The following is a 24,766-nucleotide window of genomic DNA, read 5'->3' on the forward strand; positions in this document are numbered from 1 at the left end:
TAGACAAATGTTCATTTTTTTCCACACAAATGCATTATGGTAAGGAAAGTTAAAGTGACTGTTCTTTTTAACTAAAAAGTTGAGATAGGCGTTTCCAGAGCCAGACGTTAGCGATCGCTCACGGCGCAGATCCGTATCTTTTAATTAGGGCTTAAAAGATTTAAAATGATATGATATCCCTTGTTAGGAAAAACACATGGACGACCTAATAGATATTCTTATCGTCGCATAAAATAGGAAGCCATGCATTTTCCCCAAATGTTAAAAGGGTTTCGAAAGCAGTTTCAGATTATTATTATTATTATTATTATTTTTTTTTTTTTGCGGGACAGGGAAATGATGATCAGGGGCACTCCTGTGCCGTTATATTCATACTTAACAGGGTACAATGCCTTTGTATGTTATATGAACGACTTTAATTACTGAGTTTGTTGTCTTGTTTAAATATACTTATTCCATTATTTTGTTTTCATAAAAATGCACTTATTTTTCAAACAAAAAACGAATTTACCTGTGGGCTTTTTAGGCTAATCGAAAAGGAACTTATTTGTATAGTCATGCAAGGTTGATAACATAAGTGGGCCAAGAAATAAACTGTGAAGAACGCAATAATGGTTTATCGAGAATGCTGACAATTTTAAAGTGGATTCATTTATACTTATTTTAAGTGAGTTTAATTATTTTATGTACAAGGAATTCGATTCACACAGGACATTGTATCCCTGTGTAACGCAAACATATTTCTAATTAATAAATCAGTCATTGTAGGTAATGATTTTAACAATATCCTGCAGTACTAATATGCATATGAGAGAAACTCCAAAGTTGCTTGTTCTGGTATAGCCAATTATTAATTACCTTTGATCTTGCAAAATTCCGGCTGAAAACAAAAATAAATGTAATCAATAAGCCGCAAGTCAGAATTCTGCATGGTGGAATACTGGCTTAATTTCTTGTTTCCCGCCTTTCGCTAATATCTTCAATAATCGAGTTTATCTCAGTCTCTCTAAAAGAGCTTTATCTTCATTCAAATCTTTTTCCGTTACTTGTGTCACTACTTCGTTTTCCCCTGATAAGTTTTTTTCTCCAATGAAAAAAAGAACTCAAGCGACAGTTTGTGTAAACACGGTTGGTATCGGATAAAGCTCCCGCTGCCTGGTTTTGTTTACAAATCGCTAAGTTCAACTGAATCTTTTTTAAACTATCTTATCGCATAAAAGCAAATGATTTTAATGTCGGCTACAATATTTAGGCCAAAGGCGGGGAAGCAAATCCATGTGTTCTTTCTCTTCCTGTTTCTTCTCTGGCACAGACCTCGGAACACTACATCCTACGATTCCACAACCTTCGTACGGTTGTAACAAAAACGCGAGAAAATACGACAGTGTAACAAAAAAACTTTATATCTTCTACTTCACATCGATACAGATTTTAAACTAAAACATAAAAAAACTACTCAGTTTTTGTATAATATATATACACTCTTTTTTTATGAGAACCTTTTTTATAAAAATGCCAAAGCTCAGAATATTACTTTATTAGTCTGATGCGTTCTAAAAAAAGAGTGTATTATACAAATGATCTAGTTTGGATAATCAGATTGCACCGAAATCTCGAAGTACATTTTTCAATATATTTCTATTCAGGTGAGATTTGCATATCATGACAATACAGATCATTTAGTAAACTTGAGTGATCATTTTGGTTTATTCCATATCCAACCTCCATGTATAACTGTTTTTAAAGTTTAAAAAATATTGCTAAAATCACTCCTCAAGACTAACCGACGCACCCTCAAAAAGACAAAACCTTGCACACGTTTTGTAATTTAACGGATTGCTCAATCAACCAATGTAGGAATCGTCTTACCAAGACTTAGCATAAATGTTTCTTGAGAATTTATAATAAGGGTATAAAACTAAGATTGCAAGCGCCTATTATTTTGAGTGTACTTGTCGTATGAAACTCGAAAGGCCAACCTAGACTTTTTGGCTATGTCTAAAGAGCGCTTTCTGGCTGCGAGAAAAGAAGTCTATATTTCTAAGAGGGTCATTTTACGATAACTACATCTGATTTGTTTGAGTAGCAGAGTTATTCAATATCAAATTCATTTTAGTATATCAGAATTGAATTTTAATTTTCCTTCACAGACATACACTTCATAAATATTGTACCCTTTAAAACATAAAAAAAGTTATTGATTACTAAGCCTTTTCCATCTCGTATTTAAAAAAAATGGCAATAATGATAGTCATTTTCTTATTTCTTTGTTTTAGCATTTACTTACTAGGTAACTTATTTGATTGTTATTAAATTCGCGTTTTTTAAAAAGTAATTTTAGTACCCTGTACTCTTACAAAACATTTTAATTTACTTTTGTCTTTCAGACTTTCAAGTTTTCTCTGTACTCATTAGGGCCCCCGAATTGCCCTCCGTAATTTCGATGTGCACGCAGTTCTCGGCTAATGCTCGCATGCTCGCGAATTTTTTTTCCGCCGTGCTCACATTATATTTTCCGATGCACTCGCTGCTCGATTTATTTAAAAACTAAAAATACTCGGTCTCGCATAAAAACGGGGAGCTCGCAAGTGCTCGCCAAAGACCATTTATGGGCCCTCCATTACGAAGTACTATTTTAATTTCCCCAATATCACTAAATATATATTATTTATATTTGCTCGCTTTTAAAACTCCCAATACCCTATCTGTTATTGTTATATTTCTACGTGTTTTATTCATATCGTTTAGAAAAGGCGACTTGAAAGCATTACATTTATAATCAAGTTTTCCAACTTTCTTATATTTGGAATTAGACTGCGCTGTGTTCCCGTTATATCCGGCTCTCTGTTATAGATACACTTGAAAGCGGCTTTCTGTGGGGCTAAGAGATTCATTTATTTAGCTTCAGGAAAAGTTTCGTGTTTTTCCTTTTCCCATCAATCTCTATATCCCTCGAGATCGCGTCTTTTTACATCCACATTCACCTTTTGTTTTCTTGTTAGTTCCGGCTCCCTAGAAATTTCTAGTGCCGCGTATTTAGACCTGTAGTAAAGAAATTGTCATAATATTCGCAGTCAACAGCAAATGTCGAAAGAAATTATTTAGTTCGAGGACCATCCATAGCAGCTATATAGCTTTTTTTTTTCTTTTTGTCAACGAACTTTCCCCTGTTTGCGTGCTATCTGCTTTATATCATTAAAGACCACTATCTACATCAAGTACTTGTAAAGAAACGCCACAATATATTCAAGTGCACCAATTTGTAGTCATTGTTTTGCCTTTTTTGATAAAGGTGACATTTTAGAAGGCCAAAAGGAAGAAAGCAAGTTTGCATCCGATAAAACGGCTTGATGTTTACTACGCATTATCATAATTTTGGAATGACGTATGCCGCGTTTGAAAGAGTGCAATTTTCTTGCCTTTTTAATATTACGATGATATATCAAACTATAGGAATGTTTTCCCTGTTCATTCCCTATCTATTAATTACACTTTTTCACTCACGAAAAGGCAAAAAGTCTGGGTTTGTTGTCCTATAACAATCTCGTTTTTCGTTTCTTATTATTTTCTGCTCATTTACACCTTAAAGGCGAATTTGTTAATAATTGTTTTTTTAGAGGACGTTCGTTGTAGTGGATAGCTTTTGCCAACGCAGCAACCGATCGCACCAAAAACATAGGTTGGCTTCACTTATGAACTTTAGCAGACGGCCGCAAGAGACGGTGTAAGCTCAGTTTATGAACCATCTTAGGCTTGTAGCCAGCCAGTAGAGATATTACAAGGAAAACATCTGGTATTTGACCGTTTTTTTCCATAAGAAATAATTGCTTTTTGCCGATCGACGGGGTTGCGCGCGCGCCTTGCGCCGGTACTTGCAAGCGATCACATCAAAGACGTTGGATAAGCTCAGTTTAAGAACAACACTTGCAGCCGATCACATACAAAACGTTCCTTGCAGCGCGCCTTATGTCACGCATTCTCCAGCAGTAAATAAAAGGGTTCATGAGCGAGTTCAAGATAACGATGGTCTCTGTAACGTCCACTGCTACATACAGGCCCCGCCAAGAATACGCTTGCTCTAGGGGTGCGTCATACAAGTTCAGAGTAGACACCAAAACTGTGATCTGTACGCAAATGTACGGCGTATAGCACAGGACAAACAGACAATAGACAACAAACATACTAGTGACCGACTTTCTATACCGCACCATGTTGACCGTGTCCGATGATGTACTCTGTCCGGATGAACTGTCTTCGTTGACGGCCGCCTTGGCCTGTGCGCGCTGGGTTTGAATCTGGACTTTGTGGCGCCTTAAGACTCGGAAAATACGAATGTATATGACTGAAGTACTGAGAAGAAATAAAGGGACAACGAGACATACGCTGATTCTGTACACTGTCATGCTCCAGATTTGAACTGTCGACATAGCTCCGAATATGACCCAGAATGCGAGCACTATGTAGACCACACGTTTTGTTGTGACGATGGTAGCGTATCTTAGATGCCAATGAAGTGCAAGGTATTTATCAGTCGTGAACGCAGCAACAATCAAAAACGACACGCCACAAAACATTACCCCGAAAAATGTGTACGCCACTTGGACATCACACCAAACCTCAATGTTTTTGCCTTGAAGTTTAGGTACAATTCTCCAAATGTTCAGCCAGGGAACTATCAGACCTACTCCGAAGTCGGTGGATGCGAGACCTATGAGCAGCACGTTTGATGGAGTGTGAAGTGAAGGCGTCGAAAAGATCGCGACAATGATCAAGCAGTTTCCTAAAATAGTCGGAATACAAGTGATCGCGTTTGTCACTAGAACAAAGAAGTACGCGGCAGAGAATTCTCTGGTAAAGTCAGCAACATTACGCATAAAATAGCACTGGTCATAATTTTCGGCCATAGTCGCACTCGAGTTGCTGTCCATGATGTAGCAGAGAGATGTCGCGATGTGGCTAGCCTTTGGCGTTAACTAGCTCAGGTGTACCGCTCGGTTTGTTAAATATGTGCCATTGATTTGGGTAACTAACGATACTAAACATCCTTTCGCTGTGATTGGAGAACATGAGCTTGAAGTCGCTGTATTTTGCGAGCTGTGCGCCTCGCGATTGGTCGATTTATGACGAGTAGCTTGTTAAACATCTATTGGTAGCGAATAGAAAACATTGCGAGATTGGCATTCAGGTTTCACCGTTATCGGCAGTTACCCTCGAGGGATCTCCGGTTTGTTTCCTTTGGTAATTTTGGTAGGAGCGTGAAGCTTTCAGTGGTTTATATCACTCATTAGTAACATACGCAAATAGCCATCGAGGAATCCATCTAGTGCCGAACAAACATCCGTGTATGAGAAAGTAACTCAATACTTGGCAAAAAATAACATGCTCTTTCATGGCTAGCTATAAAACGACACGAAACACCGTTTGTCAATCATTTAAGCATTTCTTTTAATCGGTGGTCTTGCTACATATTCATTAGTTGCTGGGCGTTGTAGTGCGTTAACAGCCAAGTCTCTGACCTTTGAGTTCGTGCGATGCGACAAAATGCCAGGGGGCAACTTCTTTGCACTTTGCCTTGAATGAGCTCTATGAGTGTCTTTAAAGCAGCGCAGAGAGTAAAATGGGGTAGACAAATTTAAAGGTGTTTAAAATGTTTCTTTGTATTTTGTCTTTTTACAGCAAACCTTTTGGGTGGCAGAAACACTCGCTTTGTTTACTTATGATGCAATTTTGCAAAATGCGATATAATACTTTAGGGGAGGAGAAGGTTTGATCACATGAAATCTTGCATTGTCAGTATGATCGTTTATTTGACGCAATGAAGAAAACGCAAAATCCGGCTTACTCTCTTGGCCATTTCCGGATTTCCATTAACCAATACACTCTAACAGAAATTAAGTCACTGCCAAACTGGGTGCAAGTTGAATGTTCGGTTATCACTAATCATATTTTTGATGTTCAAACTGCAAAGTACTAAAAAAAAGCAGAAGGAAAAAAGTTGATCACAAGATAAGAATGTTAACGCTTTTGTCCTTATGTATGAGCGCAGTACCAATTACTATTTTGAGTAGACCATCGACACCTTTGTTCATTTAAAGGAAAGGAACTTCACTTTAAATCTGTAAATTACAAAAAAACTAATGAGAGATATTAAGATATGATGAAAACTACATGTCACATTTTATTAATTTCAACACATTTCATTCATTTTTGTCTTTAGTATAATGATTAGTAACATATATTATGGGTAAAGGCTTTTTTAAAGAATCATTAAGGAATCACAAGACCGAAAAAATATTCTTTTCAGAAATCTTTAATGATTATTCATCATGAACGTACTAACAGAAAGCTATCAATAACACCCTCGAGGAAAACGTTTTATAGAGTCCTGAGCAATCATCGCCTTATGCAGTACTCAAAATTTAATAAAGGGGGCAACCAAGAAAAAAGAAAAACCCATCAATAACAGAAATTAAGCTTTCTTGGCTAATGAGCGGAATATAAAATATATACCTATAAGCTCAGGACCGTAATACGGGAAGGGGGGAGGGGGGATTGAATTTTTCTCTTTTTTGGAGTTACCATTAGGAATTACTTTTTTCAGTATATTTCCATCTTCATCGAATTTGTATATGCAAAGCGTCGTTACATGGCTACATAAACTTTTAGAAATTGATGGGTATGGACAAAAATGATTATATATGATTTTGAATGGTCGTTTTTGTTCAGGAAGGGAATTTTTGACGACTTAAGAATAAGAATAATGGGAGGAGCGCTACTAATATTACTCACACAAAGCCCTGGTATGGAATATATTCAGCAGCCCTTCGAGTATTGATTTGTTTGAACTAGAAAATTTGACTAGACAGCGGGAATAAAAGAGAACGTTACAATGGCCTTTGACGCCAATACTTGAATTTAACTCAATAATTGAGTTATAATCTACTGAGTAAATCTAAATCTGACAATTTACAATAAAAGATTCTTTGTGGAAGAATACACGTATTAGAAATTCTGATGATATGCCAGAAAGATTTTTGCTAGGTTTTTATAGAAAATAGATGTTTCTAAAAGCTATATTCCAAATCATATAAATTTCTTTAAGCTTAACATGTAACACTGCTCGATGCTCGCCAAGTGCTTTTAAGTCAATTGCTCGATGATGACAAACAATGTAAGTACTTGAACACAATCTTAATAGCTTTTTCTATCCATTTCTTGTAGTATAACTCTTTAACCAAAAGAGTACAAATATACTCTCTTGCTCTAACTGATTATGCCTATCATGGATCATTAAAGAAGAGGGCGGGGAGAAGGAGGTGGAGATATCATTGTCTGCCTTAGAGGATACTTATCTCTAACTTTTGTAAACTACGTGATGATGATAAAATGTCATAATTAACATAATGGGGACTTTAAGCAAGGACGGTTAGGATAACGATTTAAAACACACAAAATGCGTTCTTAGTTGGCGTTTCATTCCAAACTAGTAGCAATGGAATAGGAAAATCATTATGGTCAGAAACAGATGAAAACGAACTTATATTATATTTTTTCTATAGTACCAAATGTCTTTACGTCTTTAATGGAGTTACAGAAACGTCACAATTGACCGTTTAACATTTTTTACAAAGTAGTTTGTTGGAAAACGATTGAAACGTACCAGGGCGCATTAACTACGTGCATCTATTGCATTCTCAATCCAATTCCATTGTTTTCTGCTATCTTAGTTAAAGTTACCATCGGTCTCTGCAATACCCTCTCAATACCACTAGGGTAAATATGGTGTCATTCAGCTCACCCCTACTAGGTTACTTTTTGTCATTTGCATCAATTTTACACTTCTGGTTTAAACGAAACACTTTATAGCAAGTATGGATAAAATGGTGCTATATAAGGGTTTAGTCAATTGTTATGACTTTTCGGGGTAAATAAAAATGACTTTTGGGGGTAAATAAAAATTTTGGGGTAAAAAATTTGGGGGTAAATGAAAAAAATTAACCTGATGTGAGGTTTAGTTGCTTGTATTCTACGCGATCACCCCCTCGAGGCCATGATAAGTCATCTCATCCTGGCAGGTAAAATCGGGGTTAGCTTAGCGGGAAACTGCTGCGGTTTTTCCCTGTTGTGTACCCACAAGTGTATGCTACTATTTTACCTGCTCCGCCCACAATCCATAAAAGCCATGACGTGCCGTGACGTAATCATTACGTTACCGAAATTTCGGCCGCATTAGCTTAACACTCGTTCAAAAGCAAAAGCCAGTACATAAGCAGAACATAAGAGCAAAAGCCATTATAGTTTTTGTCTAAAGATCTTTTTGTTTCGTTTTTATTTTTATGAACTGTTATTCTCGTAGGCTAAATCGTTGTCATGGTATCGATCATCGCACTCTTTATATGACCGAACCATAAATAACTTTCAAATAGTAGTCTTTTCGTGATCTTTTTTCTTACCCTGATTACGCATTAGTCCAATTAGAGCGTTGGGGGGGGGGGGGGGGGGGCTGGAGGGATTGCGATTTCGAATTTCGAAGGGGAGTTTGACACAGAGTAGATATCAAAATGGATAGAAAAAAATCGTCTTTTATCAAGCAATTGTTTTATACATGGAACGCTTGACCGCTTGACGCTATTTAGGTACATGTAGAAACCGCGCGTTCATGTACCCCCCCCCCGTCCGCCGCCCATGGTCTCCAATCTTTGCTTTCTTTATTGGGAAAAGAAAAAGAGAGGGACTGGGTGCAAGCAACGTCTTCTTCGAGTATGGTCTCATTTGATGCCTCGACTAACAAGATTTGTTTTATTATTAAAACGGCGACACTCATGATTTATTTGATCGATGTTTTCAGATATTTCATCCACTTGACAGCTTTTGGAATGAATCTTGATGAAAACCTTTACAACATCTCAACAACGACCCCCTCTATTTAAATTAGACTAGTGGGGAAATGTCATTTAAAGTTCTTTCGATAAAAGTTTTTGATATTAATTCTTTATATAAGGTGAAAAGATAAGAAAATTAAAGCAAACAAAATAATGAATGCGCTGAATATTCTTATATATAATGGAACAAGCCAAAGTTTCTATATCCTCAGTATTTTTTTATTGATTCGCACCCACCTACCGTAGATATAATGATAGCTCCGTTGTTTCTTGCTGATAAGACAAACTCTATGGTTTAAATGAATGAAGCAGTTTTCGAACTCCTCTCGTACTCCTGTTTAGTGAAATCGCACTAGTGAACCATCATCAAATTCTGTTTTGAACCACTAGTAGGTTATAAGATATCTGCAGCTGCTGTAAACTCGTTTTTTATAAGAACCTTTTTATAAGAACCTTTTTATAAGAACGTCCAGCCTGAGAATTCCCCAAATTTAAGAACATGCCGAGGCTCATAATTTGTTTAGTCCTAATGCGTTCTAAAATGCAGTAAAATTGTGCTCAGTAACATCCTTATTATTGCTTTTGGTGATTCGTGTAATTCTCTTCATAATAATTCATTGAGTACTATCAAGAGATGCTTTCTTGGTACTATATTTATGAGCACTATAAATTTAAGAACTTCGTTAAAAACATATTCAGCCTTGAAATGTCCGGCCTCAACTGAAAATTAGACGTTCTTATAAAAAAGAGCGTATTTTAAAAGCCAAACAAATGAAAAAGGACCAGACCAGAAAGCACTAGGTATACAAATTGACCTTCCAGTGTGGTTTCACTGGAAACGCTAGCCTTTTGTAGAACTGTACTGTTAACTTAGCAGAGCCCATTCGGGTTAGAGAAATAATTGCTAAATAATATATGTTTGCTAAAAGTAAAGGGACTCGCAATTGATATATTTTAGTTTTCTATATATGTGACTGGGTAAAGAGTTTTGTGATTTTTTTTTGTAAATTTGTATATGGCCGCTGGGCGGTACGCTCTCTCATAAAAAAATACCTCTCTTTTTATTTTCGGAAAAAAAATAGTTCAGCTATTTTGCTATTACCCTGTCTGCATGTTTTGTTTGTTTGTATTTTTTTTATAGGTTCCACTTAGTTAATTCGTTAGTTCTGATTTGTTTCTTTTTTTTTGCTAGCAAGGGTATTCCCGTGTATTCAGTTGCAGTCAGGTTAATTTGTTACACTCAAGTGACACGCTCTTTTGGATCGACTTTCCTTGAGGCTACTTTACTAATTGAAATGTTACTATTAGCATAATGTAGACAAAACACTGAGAGTGCCTTTTTCGACAAATCGAGGCAAAACCAATTAGACCAATTTTAGTATCTGCATAAAAAAGCCACCTTTCTGACAACCCTTAATTAGCTCAGGCGACTGAATGGACGGCGATTAATTGATCCTCGGTCCAAAAAAACATAAAGCTCACACTTTAACCTCATTGGTCAATGATCTATTGATGCGTAATTTTGTTGAATTTTTTGGTCGGTTATTTCGACTAGTTTCTTATAAAGAGATGCCAACCCTCGAGCTTTCGGCTGAAGTCTCCCGCTTTTTGGACCCTTCTCTCATCCCCCCTTTTTTACTAAAAAATCTCCAGCATTTTGAGTAAATAAACAATTTGAAAAATAAAATTTTTAAAACTGTCTTGGATTTTTTAGATCAATGTCTCTAGTCCACGCATACTAACTAAGGCAATACAAACGCAGTAGTTATCTCACCTTGGTGTAAATGTGTACCCCCAGTAACCCGCCCAGTACTCCCTCCCCCCTCCCGAAAAAAACCCTCCAGCTTTTCAAAGTCTAGGGGTTGGCATCTCTGCTTATATAGGGTAAAAGAACCTCAATATGTTAGATAGTTTTCTTTAGGGAGCTATATTTCCCGAATTCAACTGCAAAAAGACACACGAGAAAGCAAAAGCTGAAATGTGAATAATTAAGTACGTTGGTATAAGGGGTGTATGCACCCATATACGAATAAATTTAGTTGCACTTGGCTCAGGATTCTAGAGCGCAATCACACTTAAAATAGGTGTATATGGATGCATAAAGCAATGATACAAGTCCATTTGTGCACTAGTAACCCATTGCACGATGAAGAGCCATAATGTTCAGTAGATAAACGTCCAGCACCAGATCGCAATAAACTTCTATAAAATTCTAGATAGCAATATTTAGCTTTATTTCTACGTTCGCGGCAAACACTGCATAGATAAAATCAAGCAATTTTTGTCTTTGTTTTTCTCTTCAATTTTTGTTCTTTATGGAAGAGGGTTCTAATATTCATAACTTGGTGTATAAGGTTAATGGGCGGAGGACACAGACATTCAGACGACTAGGTGCATTTTGTAGGCTTTCCCACTCCTCGCGCACGATTATCCGGGACTTTTACTTTTGGAGGGAAAATACACGCACAGTGCGTGTCACCTGAAATGACAGTAGAGAAAAGAAAAAAAAAACCCTTCAAACAAACAATGTAGGCGAGATTGCGAAAAGAAAAGTTTGCATACTAACTTAACGATATTAAGATCATTTATAGTTATCAAAATACCGTAATGATAGGCCCGAGGGAAAGGAAGCAGACCTAATTACTATCACGGATCTGGTTTTCTGTTCTTATCAAGGTAGCACGACACTACACCTCCGGTTGTTCCTCTATAAATTGATTCTTCCTGCTGCTAAGTGCACTGGAGAGCAATTATAACAGAAACGAGAACTCGAGAAACTTTATTAAACAGACCCGAAAATCAAAATACATATAACATATCTCTCCCAAGAAAAACCAACAGTACAAAAGAATATGCAAAAAAAATCACTTTAAAATCCACTTTTTATCATTTATTTATCTTCCGACTTGCAACTCTTAGGGAAATATAGCGCGTGGATAGAATTAGCTCGCGTTTTGATTTATTCTTTGCATTTCTTTGTCCAGGAGTTTTACTACCTGGTGAAAGCTCGTTTCAGTGCCTTGGCATCCTGGCTTTGACAAGACATTGGCTTCAACTGTGAATATTGCAGGGTTTTTTTGTTAAGACTTTTCGAGAGAGAAAATGCCAAATAATAACAAAAAATGTTGTGGAACTGATTGAGTTTTTAGAATTAAAATTGATAGAGCGCACGCCATTTGGTTAAAAAAAGTAAAGATATTCACGCATTAAAATTGTCTTATCTAATTTTGAAGTTTGTGCGACCGTTGCATGCGTACTGGACATTCGGAGTGTAATCAAAACTAGCTAAGACTGGGTGTAGAACAGGTTACTGATGAATAAAGTTGAAATGGACGGTTTGAGCTACAACCCTTGTGACGCCGGCGGCTTGTATAAAAGGCTCTTATCTCAGTAAACAGGCAGTTTGTGCCTGCATTGGATCCAATTTTGTGTTAGTCCTTTTAATTGCTTTCTCTTTGTTTTGTTTACAAGGCTCTAAGGGCATGGGACTATTCACACACATTTCTCCGATTATAATCTGCTCTTCCTTCTTATTGCCTATTGCTCTTCCTTCTTACTTACTGAGAATTTCGGGTGTCCTAGTTAAGTGAGTTTACTAGAAAAAAAAAAAGGTCCTTCACTGTTCCTAAATTGGCTAAAGAGTTATTAGGAGCTAATTACAACGGGTATGTTGCGAAAAGGAGGTCATAGACTTGAAAAGCAAAAAATTAAACAGTTTTATTCATTTTGCTATTTCTAAGGTGGCTCGATGTTATCGGGTAAATGCATAAATAAATAGTAGGAAATAGAAAGCACTTCGAGCTTGCGTGAGGTTGAAGTTAGTAAATGTTTTCTATATGGTAAATAAGTACTGCGTGTATTAAAGAAGCTAATACATGGTTTTGGTCGGAGGTTTGAGTTATTACTTATAGCCGGCTGTTAAAAATTGTGCCAGTTCTTTTTTTTACTTTCTTGTTTTGCATATATTTCTTTTTAAATTTAGATCTAGTTTGTATGATATCTTTAGTAAAGAATAAAGCTGGCTTTGGGAATGAAAATTTCATATCGTCACATAATGATGTCGTGGTAAGAACTAATTTTCTTTCATGTACACAGGAAATTATTTCATGAAAAGGTTAATATGGATTCTCTCTTATTTTGGAAATAATCTCATGGATTGATTGAAAAATCCTTAAATTCTCCGTGTCCTTAGGCTGTTGTTGAAAAGCAGGAAAGAGTAAAGAAACAGGAACTCTCCCATAGATCAATATGAAGCTTTTTCATTTCTTATTGCTAGCTAGCAAGACCAAATAACAAAACTAATCTAATTTATTCAAGGAAATATACCCAAATTGATGACAAACTTAACAAATAAATGCAAATTGGGTGACGTATTACCACGACTCGTGAAAAGGGGATTCAAACAAAGTTTTGACAACGATTATTTTTCCAATGTCCATCAATGGCTCTAAGTTTTCAAGTTGAGATTAAATGAGTGGGTTAAACTAGTGAAAATTTAGGAAAAAAGGTCGTGACAACGCTGCGGGGAGATAATTATGTCGACCTAGAGGGAAGAATCCAACAGATCATAGTAGCAAGGTGAAAATTGCCGCGTTTTTGGCAAAGTAAAAAAAATGGAGGAAAATGGAAAGCTCCCTTTCTAAAATCCCGTTCCATCCGTTCTTACTTCATCATCTGGATTCTTTCTTTTGATTAGATTCTAACAGCAAACTAAAAAACAACCGAGTCTAAAACATGCATTTTTATAATAAAAACGATACTTTTATATTGTACTTTGATTTAATGGGAAGAAAAGATTTAAGGTAGTTGTTGGAACCTTAGAACTAATAAGACTCGAGAATTACTCAAGACCGAGATTAGACAAAATAATCTCTAATTCAAAACCTTATCTTATTATGCTTTCATGCGCCCCCGAAGCGGAAAAGGCTTATCGAAGCAATTTTATCAAACATAGACTAGTAACCATAGATTCCAATGATATTTGACATTCAATCCTATGAAAAATTATCACAGATTTACTTTCAGCTGCTTTCAAAAGAAGTGTATTGAATTTTCTTTTAGAAAAAGTATTGTTTAGAGGTAAAAAATCATAAACTAGGATATAACTGAAGTCTATGGGACAACGTGGTGAATAGAATGGTTAATTAATTTTTATTGAATAGGTAGAAAATTCGAGGTTATTACGAAATGATATTGATGACCAGAAAACTTGTTTAACATATTGATAGGGCGGCGACAACGGGGCAATAGTTATTCTTAGTACTCAAGCGATCCATCTATCGAAAGACTCACGATAAAAGACATCTCAATTTCTCTGGTTTGACCACCGATAGAAAGCAGGACAGAAATTTTGAATTGAAAGGAAAAAAAGTGAAAGGTAATTTATTTTTCATAACAGGTATGACACTTTAATACGTCTTTCGGGTTGCATTTCCGATGGAAGCAGGTATTATACGCACGTATGTACACAATTCTGAATTTTCTCTTAGCACAACGGAAGAACCCAAGAAATACAGAGCGCTTTTATGATAAATGAGAATCTCTATATTTTAAAAAGAAATAGAGTCTAACAAAAAAGGGATAAACATTTAATCCAGAGCGATCGGCTAGAGGAGGTTATACGCATGAGCTGAGAAATAGAAGTCGAGTCTAAGTTTGGAAGAGTTCGTACGAATTTTAACAATCTTCGTGATATCAAGATACGCGTTATTACCTCAGGATGGCAAATGGCTCCTTTACGGGCAAGCTGTCTTACGATCAGTGCTACTTTATCGGATCCCCCGCCGATTACACTAAGAACTTCAAGCAGACTTATGTTAGCTTGGCCGTCGTTAATGCACTTATCGCTGCACCGACTATATTTGGTAATTTTGTCATCATCCTAGCAGTGTGGATCACACCAGCACTTCACAACGTGTCAAACCTGTTACTAGCTGGCTTGGCGTGCTCGGACCTCGGGGTGGGATTGATCGTACCGGCTCTAAATATAGCGCGGATTGTCTCCAAGCTACATAATAACGCTTTCAATCACTGGTGCCAAATCCAAGTGGCGTATACGTTCTTCGGGGTGATGTTTTGCGGAGTATCGTTTTTAACGGTGGCAGCGTTTACAATAGATAAGTCACTTGCGTTACATTGGCACTTGCGTTACGCGAGTATTGTCACGTCCAGGCGTGCTGTGTACCTCATGGTGGTTATCTGGGCGGTGTTTGGCGCCATGTCCACCCTGCAAATTTGGAGCATGACGGCGTATCGCATCAGTGTTTGTATCGTGGTGCCACTATTCCTACTCGGGACCTCTTTCACTTACCTAAACATCTACCGTGTACTTCATCGTCATCAGCTACAGATCCAAAGCCAATCCCTTAACGTGTTTGGTAGCCATAGCAACAGTAACCCGGGTAGCGGCATCCAGGCGCTAAATCTTGCCCGCTATCGCAAATCACTAACTGGAATGTTTACCGTTTATTGTCTCTTCATATTTTGCTATTTGCCATATATTTGCGTCCAAGTGTCGACGATAGTGTTAAATATGATTGACAGTTCTCATGACAACGCACGTTTGTATCTGGCTGTGGATGTCACGGAGACGATCGTGATTTTCAACTCTTTGCTGAACCCCGTGATCTACTGTTGGCGCATGCGTGATATCAGGCAGGCCGCTTCAATGGTACTGCTGATACTTCGGGGGAAAACCGCTGTGCAACCTATCAGCTTTATGGATGGCACGTCACGCACATGGCGTGACGCGAGCGTTACCATTAAGAATGACCGATAAAATACTATCCTGCATATGGGATTAGAAACCGAAAGGACATTGTCATAAATGGACGCAAGAATCAGTCTTATTCATGCTTTTTAATACAGTAATAAGTCAAAGTATAGAATTGACAAGAAATACAACTAATGCCCATCTATCCTTTCATTCAAAAACATATTTTGTCCCCCTCTTTTTTTTCTTCTCCTACCTGTGACTAACTAAATGTTTGCTTTTTCCTTGTCTGCGTTTTCTGGGTTTCCCATTCTCTTCCATTCATCTATTTACTCTTATTCTGCTTATCCTTTTTCGAGTAGTATGCGTTATTTAGGCCTCATAACACAGTAGTGGACTCTATGTCAATATCAAGAGTTTCTTTCCATTTGTACTGCCATTTCCCTTGCGCCACAAGCCGCATGCAGTCTTCGTATTCCTCTACGCGCTTTAGGGTATACGTCCTTGCGTCTGCACCAAACGATATAAGTAAAGCAGCGCACTTGAGACACTTGGCCATCAACGCGTAGTGGAAAGGAGGCCAGCCCGAGTCGTCCGGCGCGCTGGGATTTGCCCCACGGCTTAGCAAAAACTCCACAGCTTTATACTTCCCGAGCCGGCTCAATTCGTGCAGAATTGTTTTATGCTTAAAATGCTCGTTTTTAAAGTTGACATTGGCACGCAAGTTTACAAGGACATCTGCGCATTCAAAATTATCGTTTTCCAACGCGATGAACAATGGCGACCAACCGCGTGTGTCGACGACCTCGGTCGACAGCCCATGATTGATGAGAAAGCTTGCTTGTGCACTGCTATTGTTCTTGGCAGCACGCAGAAGCGCGGCAGTGCCATCTTGATCTGTACAATCTCGAGCAGAGTCTCTCTTTTTAGAACTTTTTCGCCTTTTAAAGCTAAGAATACTAAAATGGTTGCGTGATTTATTTTCATTCGCAGAAAACGTGAGGGATTTGCGCAGCGGGGTGTGCGATGTAGAGCAATTTGTTCCATTATTTTGGTCCGACACAGCGTGGTTGTGTGTCGGCTTCTCTTCACTTGTCCCCTGCACAGGAGAAATTGGCTTGAAAAGAAGCTTTCTTCTCTGTTTAATTAAATGAGTCTTTCTTAAAGACTTCAATTCGTTTCCTTTAGCAGAATGTACAGTTTGATCGCCAATGATGCTCAACTTTCCCATGCTCATTTCAAGAGTGTTTCCACCATTGCCAAAACGCACGTCCTTGGCCCATTCAAAACTTTCTTCGCTAACGAGCTCACATGGCTTCGCGTCTGTTTTTGAATTTTTTCTTGTTCTGTTTTTACTGGCGTATACATGCGTAGTAGTGATTGGTGTCTTATGCAAATCCGATGAAGTACTGTTTCTTAACGTTTTCCAGTCCGTTTCGTCGCCATTTAAAGTCCAAACACTTTCTAAAAACCCAACGCCAGATCTCCTCGTAGAAACAGAATTCGGGTGGAAAAGTTCTGCCTCAATTTGATCACTCGTCTTGCACGAATCTTCCTCGGTTTCGAGAGTTATTGAAATATCTCTAGGCGATATTATATTTCTTTTCATATCCCTACTTTTGCTTTTTCTTCCTCTGGGAGATACCACTTCCACCACATACCGCCAGAAAGTCCTTTTTGGCGTTACTTTCTCTTTCGGGTTTGTTTTCTTTTTACGTGTACGCTTCGCGAATGGCATCTTCGGTTCTATTACCTCAACTACGTTACCTATTTATAATTCTCTTTGACATCTTGTAGGGGCTATTCGTCACCCATGGTATCACAGCGGTAAGTTGTATACATTCCTTCACAGCCAATTGCGTATTCCATCGCAAAGCAACAGCTCTCTTCCGTGTCAAAAACAATATTTCTGAATTTCTTATTTCTTTGGAAATTTGCACCATCATGTGTTCTTTAAATTGAGCTATAATTTATTTCTAAAAGCGTAGCGAAAAAAATCTAAAAAAACTTTTTTCTGGATTGATTGCCTCTTATTGTATCCTGCTAGCAGAGCTTTCTTCAGCTGCTTTCTTCAGCTGCTTCCATCAGTCTGTCGCGTCTCTTTTCTTTCGCGTTCTCGTTTTTGTGTCCGTTTGTTGCTCGTTGCGACACGGATAAGTTAACTGATAGGAAAAAACAGGAAGAAAGCTCTGCTAGCAGGGTACTCCTATTGTGGTTGTTACACAGGCCCGTAGCCAGGATTTTGAGCGGGGGTTCGTTTACCCACAAAGCGGACCATTTTTTCGAAGGTAGCTCGTAGTAGTACTTCAATTTTCCTCAATTAGAGCGGACCTTCCAGTCGAGTGGTGTTGGCAGGGTGGAGGGTTCTTTCGAACCCCCCTTGGATGTACGGGCCTACTATAAAAGCAATATGAAAAAAGGTGGAGGCAAAAAGGTCTAGTAGCGGCGAGGGGCAAGGTGAGCACCGGTATAGATCCATGGGTAACCCTCACCATCCGGACCTTACCGCGCAGTTGTCCCTAACTTATTTATATCCTAGGATTGAAGTAAACACTAACCATGTGGGATAAGTAAGAGAGGACTGAGCACGAGTTTATAACGTCACTGTTGCATCACTGGTCGGCCTAATCGCGCAGAATCCTAGAGTGTCATATAGCTTTCCCGAAGATAACGAGATGCGTATCACATGCTTATTACACGGTTGACACCTTTATTTCACTAAAATACCTATGAATAATCTTGACGAACGGGGAGGGCTTGGTTTATCAGCAGGGAAAAAGTGAGGTTTAATATGAACTCACTAAATATGATTGAGGTTAATAACTTGAATTCAGCTGGACGCCAGCCAACCAAATTACTTAAATTTGGTCACATGATGATACTTGAAATCTGGTCTAGTCCAGTGTCTAAAAGACGGGGAGGGTATTGAATTTAGCAGGGAAGAGCTGGGGGTGAAGTACTAAGACTGGAACAAAATTAATTCAGTTCAGGGACAACAGTCCAGTTCAGGGACAACAGTCCCTGAACTGAATTAATTTTGTTCCAGTCCTCGGACTTAATTCACTACTCACAAACAGCACTTTATTTTGTCCTCACCTTAATCATTGATCAAGTTTCAATAGGTAGGTTAAAGAACTAATCGCGTCCAGCCCTCATTGTCGGCTTTGAAATATTACTACTAATGAGGAAGAGTAGGTTAAAACTAGATATTAACCGTAAATACTAATAAAGACCATCATATTAAACCTTGAATGAGCAAAGAGCACTACTTTTTCGCCACAGATTTGATAACAAGAATGATTGAATATTAACAATGCATCGATTTAATGGCATGAAAGTAAAATTTGTTTTTGTAACCCTCAAAATCCAACAATAATTCAGCCAAATTTTTATGTGCAATTTTGGAAAATTATTCCACCAGCAAAGTTAGTTAGTTGAGGTGTGGCTATCTGAAGCGTCTACTCAATCGTTCCCCTTGTTCATTGTCGTCGACATTACAGTTCTTGAAAATAGATATTTGGCGTAATAAAAATAAGTCGCTCTTCTTCTTCGCTGTCAGCTCCATTCTCGCAGCGTGCTCACACTTGAGTCCGTGCATGCATGGAGCAGCCCTGCTCTGTCTAGATGTTAATTTTGATTGTGTACAGTATTGATCTAATGAACTTTTCAAGTTTGTGCAATCAATAACCAATTCTCCTGGGTTTTCTTGCAGGTCAATAATAACCTGAACCTTGTTTGTTATTTTCCAAAAGTCGTCAACTATAATTGAGTTTTGTCTCTTTTTTCTAGTGTAAATTGTCTCCGGACTACCTCCGTTCTCGGTATTTAACACTTACTTAGTTGCGCTAGAGCATGTCTGACTGGCTAAGTGTCAGGAGAAAGGTAAAATTAGTTCTAGGAAAAGTGAATTTCCTTCTAATTTGGTGTAACGTTCCTTGTTTGCGACGCGCTCTCCGTCTTCAATTATAAAACCCGGTCAAGTTACGAGTTAGCCGAAAAGTGCCCGACTTAAAAAATATAAGCCGGGTACGTTTCGGCTAGCTTGTCGGTGACAGTTCGCGCACCACGTGATAATAGCTCGGATTTACGCAACGTAACTTGACTTTATTACTTTGGCTCGGTAGCAGACCTTGCTGTCTCGTGCCTGGCCCGCCCGAGTAGGGAAGTACAGTAAAAGTCCGCGTGTAAGAACCTAGAACCTAAGTCTGGCAAAACGGGTTCTATGTTGGTACTTATTAAAAATTAGTACTTTATTAAAAATGAAGGCAAAATAGGTCCTTATTGGGTTCTTTTTTTTCCGAGTTGCTGAATCAACAGTAGGATTCATAATCACGGAAGGTTGACTGAATACATAGTCACTATGCTATAGAGATATCCCACTGTTTGTATGTTATATCTGTATAATTTTATCTTTACTGGAGAGCAAAATGTTCATATTTTTCAATTCATATTTCAAAGCCCCATAATTTGTTTCATTTGTCATGGAGTAACCCAACATATAGGAACCTTTTAATTTGTTTGGCTTGGTAGGTTTTTATATTTTGGGGTATTCAAATCCTAAATTTCTGCTGCTGTAGCCGATTTTTGCTCGGAGCGAGCGTCTCGAGCGGAACCACAGCTTTCTGGACCAGGGCCTACAGAGTGAATTACTATTCAAACACGTGTTTTCGCTCTTCTTTATGATTCTGTAATCGTTTGAAAAAATGATTCTTTTAAAGAACAAGTTATACTAAAAACACTTCAGATTGTAGAGAAACTCACCACTTCAAATAATTGTGCGACGCGCGTTACCGTGATCACCAAAAGAGATTGTTTTAGGAAATTAAGCCAACATGCGAGAATCACAAATAGGCCATTCCAGCTATAAGTTTGCGTGCGCATAACCATAGAAACCTACCTCAAATACCAGAATGCAGTGCGCGCTTTTTTAAGCTTACATCAAACGAAGTGCGCGCTGCATGCCGGTAGTTGAGGTAGGTTCCCATGGTGAGTGCGCGCGCATGGTTATAGCTGGAATGGCCTATTGATTGACACTAGGTTTTAATGTACGTTTCTTTAACCCTTCTTTTGGCGAAACTATCAAAGCTTTAGCGCGAGTCGCATTGTTATTACAACTTTTCTGCTTTTTTGACAGTCTGACTTTATTAACAGTTCTTACTTTTCTTCCCTTCATAAGAAATTTCAAATCAGACATATTAATTTGATTTTGTCGATTTTCCTTTTATTTTTCTTAGTAGTCTTGCTAATGGAATATGCCGCGTTTCCATTGTGGTGGGGACGAGTCTCGTTTCCATTGTGGTGGGGTTGACTCTAGTTTCCATTGTGGTGGGGTTGACTCTCGTTTCCATTGTGGTGGGGACAAGTCTTGTTTCCATTGTGGTGGGGACGAGTCTCGTTTCCATTGTGGTGGGGACGAGTCTCGTTTCCATTGTGGCGGGGACGAGTCTCGTTTCCATTGTGGTGGGGACGAGTCTCGTTTCCATTGTGGTGGGGACGAGTCTAGTTTCCATTGTGGTGGGGACGAGTCTCGTTTCCATTGTGGTGGGGACGAGTCTCGTTTCCATTGTGGTGGGGACGAGTCTCGTTTCCATTGTGGTGGGGTTGACTCTCGTTTCCATTGTGGCGGGGATGAGTCTCGTTTTATTTGCAAGAGATCTAAGAGCGAACACATTTAAATTCATCAGGAAATAATCATATCAGCAAGTATGTACGCTAATACAAAACTGGTATATAAATGATCTGACTATGGTTAAAGTGCTTACCATCAGGCTAATCGTACATTATTTTTTGTGATATTAAGTGAATAACCCATTGAAAAAGCATCTATCTATCTAAGTAATATTGATAAAGTGCGTTACCAACAAGGGGTGGTATATGTGGATATAATCAGGGACTCAAAAGTATGGCGATGAGCTTGCCCTGTCACGGCCTTTCAACAGACCAAGATATTTCAGGGCCGTAGCAGGGGTTGGGGCACTTGGGGCTTAAATTAAAGCCGCATTGTCACCAGTTTACTTCCGGTCGGTTAGGTTACAATATCCGGTGATTTTTAACGGAAAACGCGAAAAATATTTCAAAATATTGAAAGCAGTGTGTATATTGCAAGTTTCTTCGAGGATGTGATTGATAATTTAGAGCGGATGACATGTTAAATATCTCGGATTCTAATAGATTCTTTTGTCTTTTAACGGTTGAGGTTTCCGTCGGACCTCCGGAAGTGAACTGATGATAATGCGGCTTTAAGGTCTTGGTAAAGGTAGATTTGACACCACTGTGTTTTTTGTGGTTTTTGCAAAACCTGTATCAATAGTTCTTAAACTGTATTTTTGCAAAATTATTTTTTCCATAAATCGCATTCTGAGACGGCTAAAATGGGCCTTTGCTGTTTCCCGTGACCTGTTGACCGTGAATTCACGCCAAATCTTTGACTTTTCTAGCGTATTATTTTAAGGCGAGGACTCAAACTTGTCGGGCGTAAACTCGCGACGGGTTTTAAGATATCGCCTTGAAATTTTCGGTATCTGATAGATAATTATGCCATGTCATGAAGTGTGAGGAATTTTCGATTTTCGACTGAAGATCGCTTTTATAGCACTTTTGTGTCCAAATTTCGCCAGAAATGAGAGTTCCAACTTTGATTCGTGATATTTTGTTGAAAGCAAAAGATACGAACAAGCTCGACGCAAATTTTGGTTCTCAAATGTCTGATAATAGCATTTTGTATCTTACATAAGCACACACATAGGTTTTTGGAGGTAAAGTTTTTATATTTTCGCTTGTCCGTGCGATGCAAGCATCGCGCACACACACACGCTGGAAATATTATTTTTAAAGCCACTATCCGCCGAAAAAGAAATAGTTTATTTGTTTTAGTATATAAAACGAGCTTTAGAGCAATATTCTTTTCGGAAACACTTGCAAATCGGCTATTGCACCCGCCATTTTGCTTGATTTCGGAGCGTAGGAAAATATCCACCTCCTAGGAGGTGTATATTGCATTTAACCCCGGGTTTCTCAACCAATCAAATCGCTTGTTCTTGCCAGGTTCCCGAGTTACTTAACCATGATATTCGTCTTCTCATCAGACGCATACCCAGGATTGGCTAAGGGGTTGGGTATTCATAGGTATCATATATTTATTCTTCAATAAGAAATGACCCAGTTTTTGGCAGCCAACAATAAACAGCAACCAAGGTATGGGCCCCCGAATGGTCCCCCGAAATCTTTTCCGCCGTTCTCGCATGCTCGCGCAATTTATTCCGCCGTTGCTCGCATGCTCGCGCAATTTTTTCCACCTAAAAATGCTCGGTCTCTCATAAAAAACGGAGTGCTCGCAAGCTCCCAAGTGCTCGTAAAAGACCATTCGGGGGCCCTTTAGGTACAGAGGGGATGCGCGCGCACCCGCCCCGCACTCCCTGCGTACGCGCCCGCGGTCATGATCAAAATTTACTGCGGAATTCCTCGGCGCTGTTATGCTTCGACATAAACAGGAAGCTGTTTAGAGCTTCTGTGGCCTTTTGTGTTGCTTCAGGTTCTAATAAAAGGGCACTGTCTCATATATCGTAAGGGGTTTATTCTTTTTGACATGTTACGAACTTTAATCAGCTATTCCTTCAATTAATGGTTTTTAAATTAGTGACATTTACACATAATCTCTTAGCACTCAGCGAACTTATGTTATTCTTATAGAAAATAAGTTTGTGGGAGGAAAACCCGTTACTATAGCGTAAAACACTTATTACAAAAAATCTTGATTAGAAATCGCTAATCATTTGAAATAATCTACGACTACGATATTCATCAATTGTTAATAGACATTATGGTATAGTGAGACCCGAAGTCTTTTCAAGAAAAACTGGACATTTGAAAAACAAAGTGGTTTAACAGGCGCCACAATAGAACAGCAAATCGTGATTAAACGAAACAAAATGTTAGCCAGATTCTTTTTCTATACATCTAGTGTTTTAATGTTTTTACATCAAGAAAAGCCGTCAAGTGTTTTGTTATCTCGAAACACGAAAAAACTTTCCAGTGAAACGTTCCATTGTTTCTCTTAAAACAACACTTATTTTGTATCGATAACAAGTAAAAAATAATACGGTGATATTGGACAAGAAAGAACAAATAAAGTACTTACTTTCTAGGCAATCTGCTGACACAAACAGTAGCAGTGCAAGCCCCATAAAGATCTCGAACTTAACCATGACGCACAAGTAAAGCACCAGCGAACAGCTCCGACCGCTTGTCGGGACAGAGTGCTTGATACATTCAACAAAAAAAAGCTACTTATATCACACTGGGCAATGAATACAGTGAGCTCCAGGGAGCTGATAGAATTGTCATTAAACAAGGGCCAAAATATAATGAGTTCTTCCGGCACACTATACGAGGCAATTTATTGCATTTTGACCCCATGGTTGATATTAGATTCTCCAATCATGTTTTCCCTCGTTGTAGTGTTCCTTTTATAATACACTTTTCACCTTTTAGCAGTGATAAAATATTGCTATTTAAATAACCATTTCAAAGGACCTCTAACACCAATTCTATCCACGTTTTAATAATAAGAACCCTGTTGCTTCATTTTTTTTCTCATTTCGACGATGGATAATTGTAATATTACTTTGGCGTCTAATTAAGGATTATTGCCGACTCCACAACTTCACCAAGTCTTAAAGTGATGCTAATAAAATCGTCCATAATAAAGCAGAGTATGATTATAATCGCACACTGAAGCTGTGGCCAGTTTTGCTTTAGGAAGGCGAAAAAGATCATGAATGCAGCCATTACTGTGCCAATAAGCCCCCCGTGATAAGTCCCTCCCTACACGGATATATACACGCCACGTGAGAAATGACGGAAAAACCTTGTGCGTACGAAGAGCTCTTTCGCTTCGCTCAAATCGTTTGGGCTGCGAAGCTCGAAGCCTCTGGTACCCAGGGTATACGAAGATACACTATAATCACGGTTTCGTACAATGGTCGTTTTTTTAGATTTCAGACTGATTTTTCCTTTTTCAAAAAGATTTTGTCCTAATTTTTGAATAATTTTTCGCTCTATCTATGAACCCTGAAACGAAACCTACGAAATTAAATGGCACCAAAATTACATTCTTTATTTATTTTTTGTTATTCAAGGAATTCTCTGCCTTATTTGATGTGAAATTTGCTGA

At 38.3% G+C, this 24,766-nt stretch overlaps 4 protein-coding genes across 4 annotated transcripts; 1 reads left to right on the forward strand and 3 right to left on the reverse strand.

Moving 5' to 3' along the window:
• Nucleotides 1-324: 324 nt before the first annotated feature.
• LOC116609722 (beta-2 adrenergic receptor) lies at nt 325-5,921 on the reverse strand. The gene has a single exon (XM_032370457.2). The coding sequence runs from the start codon at nt 4,926-4,928 to the stop codon at nt 3,912-3,914; it is 1,017 nt and encodes a 338-aa protein (XP_032226348.1). The 5' UTR covers nt 4,929-5,921; the 3' UTR covers nt 325-3,911.
• An 8,056-nt stretch (nt 5,922-13,977) lies between these two features.
• LOC5502175 (beta-2 adrenergic receptor) lies at nt 13,978-15,877 on the forward strand. The gene has a single exon (XM_001623332.3). The coding sequence runs from the start codon at nt 14,602-14,604 to the stop codon at nt 15,658-15,660; it is 1,059 nt and encodes a 352-aa protein (XP_001623382.1). The 5' UTR covers nt 13,978-14,601; the 3' UTR covers nt 15,661-15,877.
• LOC5502176 lies at nt 15,722-18,142 on the reverse strand. Its single transcript, XM_001623341.3, has one exon. The coding sequence runs from the start codon at nt 17,330-17,332 to the stop codon at nt 15,974-15,976; it is 1,359 nt and encodes a 452-aa protein (XP_001623391.1). The 5' UTR covers nt 17,333-18,142; the 3' UTR covers nt 15,722-15,973.
• Nucleotides 18,143-20,254: 2,112 nt separating this feature from the next.
• LOC5502173 (eukaryotic translation initiation factor 3 subunit A) lies at nt 20,255-23,947 on the reverse strand. Its single transcript, XM_032370453.2, has 2 exons — nt 23,732-23,947; nt 20,255-21,249 (listed from the first exon to the last, which is right to left on the reverse strand). The coding sequence occupies exons 1-2, from the start codon at nt 23,796-23,798 to the stop codon at nt 20,837-20,839; spliced, it is 480 nt and encodes a 159-aa protein (XP_032226344.1). The 5' UTR covers nt 23,799-23,947; the 3' UTR covers nt 20,255-20,836.
• Nucleotides 23,948-24,766: the final 819 nt, after the last annotated feature.

The sequence above is a fragment of the Nematostella vectensis genome, chromosome 6, assembly GCF_932526225.1.
Source record: "Nematostella vectensis chromosome 6, jaNemVect1.1, whole genome shotgun sequence".
In the NCBI taxonomy this organism is placed as follows: Eukaryota; Metazoa; Cnidaria; class Anthozoa; order Actiniaria; family Edwardsiidae; genus Nematostella; species Nematostella vectensis.